Source organism: Microtus ochrogaster, chromosome 16 (assembly GCF_000317375.1).
Source record: "Microtus ochrogaster isolate Prairie Vole_2 chromosome 16, MicOch1.0, whole genome shotgun sequence".
Taxonomy (NCBI): domain Eukaryota; kingdom Metazoa; phylum Chordata; class Mammalia; order Rodentia; family Cricetidae; genus Microtus; species Microtus ochrogaster.
The window spans coordinates 50636022-50643183 of record NC_022018.1 but is presented as its reverse complement, the minus strand read 5'-3'; the positions used below and the strand labels follow the sequence as shown (position 1 = coordinate 50643183).

Sequence of the window (7162 nt, the reverse complement as noted above, 5' to 3'; positions counted from 1 at the left end):
AGAGAGAGAGAGAGAGAGAGAGAGAGAGAGAGAGAGAGAGAGAGAATACATACAAAGACATGCACATAAACAGAAATAAAAATTTAACAAGTAAAAACTTTAAATGGCTGTTATAACCCGACATTCAAATGTGGCCATGAAATTAAGGATTACTTTTCTTATCAGAGCCAAGCTCTAATGGGCTCTTGCCAAACCAGAAGAGAGTGACTTTGCAAGGTACATATGAAAAAACAACCCTGTAAACAGAAATGGTAATTCTGTGGCTGGAGCCAAGAGTTTAGGCAACAGTAATGAAACTGTATAGCTAGCTAGCTGGGTGTTTATTGAATATTTTGGGAGTCTCCATTTGTAACAAAAAATTTAAGGTTTGGGGATGTAATTCAGTGGGATAGTCCTTGCCTGGCATCCACTGGTTCAGGCTTCTTTCCCCCAAACTGCAAAAATAATAATAAAAGTTGAAATACAAATACGGAACGGAGCTACTGTCATTGTATGGAAGTTATCTTTTCACTCAGGTGACTGACCTATGTGTGTACAGGCATTAGATATGAGCAGATAAACTAACTAGGAACAGGGGCCACAAAGCATTAAAATGAAATAGGAGCATTATTTTAGGGTTTCACTTTTGCCTTATTTGTATTCCAGGCGATGGCGCATGTGCTGGCTGGGAAATAAAAATACATGCAGCCAATTTAGATAACTCCTTTGCTTACGTTTTCTAACTTCAAAACCATGTATGAAGAATGAAGAACCAGTCTCTGTGTGCTAGAGTACATTCCTGGGCAGTATGAGAGACAGGTTATCAATGCGCTTCACTTTAGAACTATAAACTTTATAAACTAGAAACTCTGCCCACGTTGGGAGCGTGCACTCTTGTGTCGATAGTAGACACCGTCCGTCTTGTTCCTGTTTTGAAATGTACCATCCATTCTCAGTTAACAGATGCGAGAATGGTTGGAACATCACGTGATGTCACCTTTGGTCACCTGTGGCTTCATCTGCAGAAGACATGAGATAAAAGCCAAACTCCACCCCCATGAGTGAAGCTGCATATGAGCAGACTAAATCCACATGTGTGCTGTTCAGACAGTGCCCTGCTGCCTCAGTTTACCCCCAGGCCCAGCCTTTCTCCTCCATTCTTGGTGTTAGAAACTTCCCGTTCAGTTTCCCTCATCCCATCACTTCACAGCGATTCAAACAGCACATTTTCCTACACCTGCCTTCTGAAACCGCCCTTAGGACTCCATCACAGGGAGTGCCCCATTGTACTGTTTCTCCAGCTGTTACACTGACAGGTTTGTGTGGGTCTGCTATGTACTTGTGTATGTGTACTTGTATGTGCAGGTACACACGTGTGCAGTCCAAACTCCACATGATGCATCTTCCTTTATCGATCTCCATCTTATTTTTAAAGACCAGGTCTCACTGAACCTGGAGTCTCCTGACAGGCCCCAGGAATCCTCTTGTCCCTGCCTCTTAGCACTGGCATTGCAGGTACGGGCTGTCATGCCTGGCTTTCTCTGTGGGTGCTGGGGATTTGAACTCAGGTCCTCATGCTTATGTAGCAAGCACTTTACCTATTGAGCCTTTGCCTCATTCCTAGTTTTCTTTGCTGTGTGTGTGTGTGTGTGTGTGTGTGTGTGTGTGTGTGTGTGTGTTATAAGATTTGTTTTAAGTATATGTTGACTGGTGTGTGCACATAAGGGCTGTTGCCCTTGAAGGTCAGGAAAGGTCAGGGTATGAGATCCCCTGGAGCTCGAGTTACAGGCCAATGCGAATCATTATAATACAGGTGCTGGGAACTAAACCCCGCTCTTCTGCAAGGGCAGCAGGTGCTCTTAACCACTGGGCTATTTCTCCAGCCCCCTTTGTGGATCTTTGAGACAGGGTCTCCTGTAGCTCAAGCTTGTCTCGAACACATATAGCTGTGGTTGACCTTGAAAGCCGGATCCTCTTGCCTCCACTTCATAAGACGCCTATGCCCCATGCCCAGCTCACATGGTTTTCATATTGGTTCCTAGCCCTTACTTTCCCCTCAGCCTTGTGATTTATATGTATGACTCTGAAATAGAACATTTCGCTAGGCTTCTTCTGCTTTCCAGCAGAACTGTCTAGTTTTCATGTAATTTGATATCTCAGTATTTGGGCACCTGCTACTTTTTTTCTGTTTAAGATTTCTGCTACTGTTTTCGATCCTCAGAGTGTGAAATCTATAACTATAGAGCTTGTTAGGAAAATGTTGCTATTTGCATACAGTAATAAGATTCATTTTTCCAATCATGTTTATTGTTAATAAACGGGAATTATAGGATTGTTACCAAATGTACAAAGTATCTCAAGCTTGCACTCTACTAGGGCAATACTGGTCACGTGGCAATTTTTAAAAATTCACTTAATTATATTTTTTTGGTTTTGAAACAGAGTCTTGCTGTATAGTCCAGTGTGGCCTCAATCTCAAGCTCTTCAGCTCCACAGTACTGGAACTAGTGGCATAACACAATGCCGGACTTGGCTACTTAAATATAAGCCAAATGAAAATTTAAAATTATTTCTATGGGACTGACCAAATTGCCAGATGCAGAGTAGCCAGTGTGGCCAGTGGCTCTGTTTTGTACAGAACAGAGATAGGCATATCCATCATCACAGAAAATGAATCAATAACCAGTGCTAATTTAGAGGGACTGAAAAGCATTTCCTCTAGTCAAATGCATTTAGATGAATGCCTGCGAAGATATGAATCCCTCAAAGTTAAGGAAAAGATGCTGGGCGGTGGTGGCGCACGCCTTTAATCCCAGTACTTGGGAAGCAGAGACAGGTGAATCTCTTATGAGTTCAAGGCCAGCTTGGTCTACAGGATGAGTTCCAGGATAGGCACCAAAGCTACACATGAAAACCCTGCCTCGAAAGATAAATAAATAAATAAATAAAATTAAGGCAACATACAGATTTGTTTTCTTTTGTTATTTCCTTTCTTATGGGGACACACTTTCAGCACAGGGCTTTGTGCCTGGCAGGGACTCTGGTTAGTGATTGTATTCTCAGCCTAAGGTACTGTCTGTCTATTATGGCTTTTTTCTGTGCTGTATATGAAGTTAACCTGAAGTGTAACTCTTTTTCTGCAGGTTTGCAGACCGGGGCCACACTGTAGTTGGTGTTGAAATCAGTGAAATTGCGATTCGGGAATTTTTTACAGAACAGAATCTTTTGTATACAGAGAAACCACTTACCGAAATTGCTGGTGCCAAAGTATTTAAGGTTTGTATCAGTATTTTCATGCCTCACACACACACACACACACAAAGACTTTTTTTTCTTTTACCCATGAGTAATTAAGATGTTAAACAGTGTCAAATGGCTCTCGTACTGCGGTGAGCTACAGCTTCAGCGTGCAGATGGCACTCGAAGGTGGAGGCGGGAGGATCATGAATTCAAGGCTGGCCTAGGCTATTTAGTGAGATTTTTTTTTTTGTCTCAAAACAAAAGATGCTAGATAGATAAATATTAATGATAAATGATAGAACTAAACATATAGATGATAGTTTGATATGTAGATGATGAATAATAGCTAAATCAATATTAGGAATAGATATAGAGATGGTAGACTATATATATGTATATATGTATGTATGTACGTACTTATACACACACAAACACACACACATATATATGCATATATCATGGAGAAGGTAGAGTCAGTTCTCTCCTTCCACCATGGAAGACCCAGGGACTAACCCCAGGTTGTCAGGCTTGGCTGCAACCTTACCCTCTGAGTCATCTGGCAGGACCTCTCCAGGTTTTAAAAGAAAACATAAGTTACAGTTAAACTCCAATGAAGTTATTATATTAAATGAGTGTCCCCCCTGTTTCCTTGGCTTTGTCTGAACCCTGTTCACTTTCCTTGACTATTTAAAGATTTCCTAGCTAAGTATAGAAAATGATGGCTCAAGTAGTTAAGAGCACTGGCTGCTCTTCCAAAGGACCTGGGTTCAATTCCCAGCACCCTCATGACAGTTCACAACTGTCTGTAACTCCAGTTCCAGGGGATCCGACACCCTCATACAGACATGCATGCAGGCAAAACCCCAATGTACATTAAATAAATAAATCTTAAAAAAAAAAAGAAAGAAAAATGTTTTCCATTGTTTTGTTACAGAGTTCTTCAGGGAACATCTCAGTGTATTGCTGCAGCCTGTTTGATCTTCCCAGGTAGGACTGAGTGCTCAATCTGCACCCTTATGTGAGTGTGTGAATGAGTGATCCCTTTGCACCAGTGTGTGAGTGTGTGGGGGTGTAAGAGAGAATGAATGTGTGTGTGTGTGTGTGTGAAAGCGTGAGTGGGATGTGTGAGTCTATGTGTAAATGTGTACAAGTGCACGTATGTGTGACTGTTAGTGTGTGCTTCTCTGAGTGACTGCATGCTCTAGCGCCACCATTTTGTATGTAAGTGCGTGTGAGTGTATATGCCCAAGTGTGTGAGAGTGTGAGTTTATGTTCAAGTGTGTGCATGCTATTGCACATGAGTGGCAGTCAGGGGGCAACCTTAGATGCCAGTCCTTACCTTCTACTCTGTTTGAGACAGGGTTCCACGGCCCTGTGCTAGCTGGCCTTCACACTTGCAGGGATCCTCCTGTCTCCACCTCCCGTCTCACCAGGGGAGCACTGATATTACAAATGTCTTGCTCATACATGGGTTCTGGCTGTCTAAACTCACATACTCGTGCTTATGTGCTAAGTGCTTTATCCACCAAAACAGCCATTTGTTCATTTAATAAGGGATGGTGGCACACGCTTTAACACAGCACTTGAAACAGGCAGATCTCTGTGAGCTGGAGGCCAACCTGTTCTGGATAGCAAGTTCCAGGTCAGGGCTATATATGAGATGCTGCCTCGAAGAAAAAAAAAATAAAAAGAAAAGAAAAGAAAAAAGGTGGTCCTTGGTCCAGCAAGATGGCTAAGAGAATAAAGGTGCTTGTCTTGCAAGCTTGATTTCCTAAGTTCAGTTCCTAAAACCCATGGTAGAAGGAAAGAAGAAACTCGTGAATGTTGTCCTCTGACCTCTGTATGTATGCACACCTTAGTATGCATGTGCTTCCACACACGCACAACACATAAGAATAGCGACTAATAACAGTAACAATGGAGGTGGCCTTGTTTGGCAGTCCTGGGCTGGGGTAGGGGATCTGTTTGCCACTCCTGTCCACTCTGCAGCAACAAGCATTGTCCTACAGCTGTCCTTACCAAAGCCCCGTCTTTCCACTTCATGGGTATATCTCCCAAACCTTCAAAATTGTTATTATGATCCAGAGTAGGTAGACATGGAGAGAGGAAGGCCAAGTCTTCTACCTAGCACCTGAGCCTGTAACCAAACGAACTATAAGGTGCAGGAGGCAATGTGGTACCTGCCAGAGCCTGATGCCCGAGCCAGGGACAGGAACAGAGCTGTCACTCACTGTCTCTTGTGGGATATTTGTACACTGTGTGAAGATGTGTTGCTATGGTTGGTATAATAAAAAGCTCAAAGGCCAATAGCTAGGCAGGATGAGACTTCCAGGCAGAGAAAACTCGGGAAGAAGAAAGGCAGAGTTGCCAGCGAGACCAGGAGAGGAAACAACAGAAGTTGCAAGATGGAAGAGAGGCAATACCAGAACAGATTAATATAAATGGGTTATATTAATCCCATTAATGGTGGCAGTACATAGATTAATATAAATGGGTTAATTTAAGTTATAAGAGCTAGTTGAGATAAGCCTAAGCAAAAGGCCAAGCTTTCATAATTAATAATATGTTTCCATGTCATTATTTGTGAGCTGGAGGCCGATGAAAAAGCTTGCTACAACTTCCTATGAACAGAGTTCATCTACAGCTGCCCTCTGTCCTCCCTCCTTTTCCAAAGTCACAGCAAAACAAGGAGGCTGCTGAGAGAGTAGAAAGTGGACAGCCCCACACTGGGCCAGTACACCCCTCTAAAGTCTATAAAGAAAAGCCACCATGAGGCCCTGATACCCTGATGATAGGTGAGATTTCCGGCATTCCCCTGCAGAACCCCAGATATCCTGTTTGAGATTTGACCTTTTCTAGACAAAATGGAACAACCTTTACCCTCTCTTCTGAGCAGAGTGAATATTGGCAAGTTTGACAGGATTTGGGACAGAGGATCGTTAGTGGCTATCAATCCAAGTGACCACGATCGGTAAGTCGGTTTCTTCAGTTGTTTTGTTTTTCGTTGTGTTAGCTGAGTTTGAGGTTAAGACTCTGGGGTTCGCTCACCTTGTGGCCTCGACCAAAGCACTGTGGCTCTCTGAGCTTCAGTTTGCTCCTCTGTGACATGAGACGATTCTGCTAACGCCATCGGCATTGCTGACAGCTGTTGGACTCTGTCCTCTGCCAGGCATTGTTTGGAATATTCAGTGTGCGACAACACAGTCAACTAGCCTGACAGCCCTATGACATGTGTGCTGTCTTGATTCCCATATGCCTGTGAGAAATTTAAGGTCAAAGAGATGTGTTCCAAGTTAGACAGCCAGGACCTGACAGTTGAGTCTAACCTGCCAAGTTTGTTCAGAGTGCCACATCACATGACCTTGAAGAGTTGCTGTGGGGATTCAAAACAAAAATATGTGAGCCAGGTGTAGTGGCACACAGCTGTAATCGTGGCACTTGGGAGTCCAAGGCGATCCTGGGCCATAATGAGACCATGGGACTATATCTCCTAAATAAAAGAGCAAGGAAATCCATGAGGAATGTGTTATTAACTCCGGCTGAGCTTACAAAAGCACTGGTTGATCCTTTGAGTGACCCTGTTTATACCTAACCTGGCTAGAAAGTCAAATTAAGAAAGCATGTGAGGGAAATGCAATTCTCCTTTTCCTGTGTAAATGCTACATATGCGTCTCTTCAGATTTGGCCGGGTAGATACTGAATTACTCATTACACAGAGGCAGGCTCTTCACACATGGCCACAAAGTTCAAGCTCCATGTCAGTGACACATATTTCTTTTTTATTTAAAAAACCAATTGCTTCATATGTAAGGCCATTGCCAAACCTAATCTGTGAAAACTAGAACATTCCACACCAGAAATATACAAGTTTTCTCTTTCACTGATGATTTCTCTCTCTCTCTCTCTCTCTCTCTCTCTCTCTCTCTCTCTCTCTCTCTCTCTC

The 7162-nt window shown here is 43.0% G+C and overlaps 1 protein-coding gene across 1 annotated transcript in view; it reads left to right on the top strand.

Moving 5' to 3' along the window:
• Positions 1-7162, top strand: part of Tpmt (thiopurine S-methyltransferase) — a 21848-nt gene that overhangs the window by 5939 nt on the left and 8747 nt on the right. Inside the window, exons 4-6 of the mRNA XM_013349091.2 lie at positions 3123-3255; positions 4154-4206; positions 6116-6190. Of these exons, the coding sequence (XP_013204545.1) occupies positions 3123-3255; positions 4154-4206; positions 6116-6190 (261 nt within the window). The remainder of the gene's footprint in view (positions 1-3122; positions 3256-4153; positions 4207-6115; positions 6191-7162) is intronic.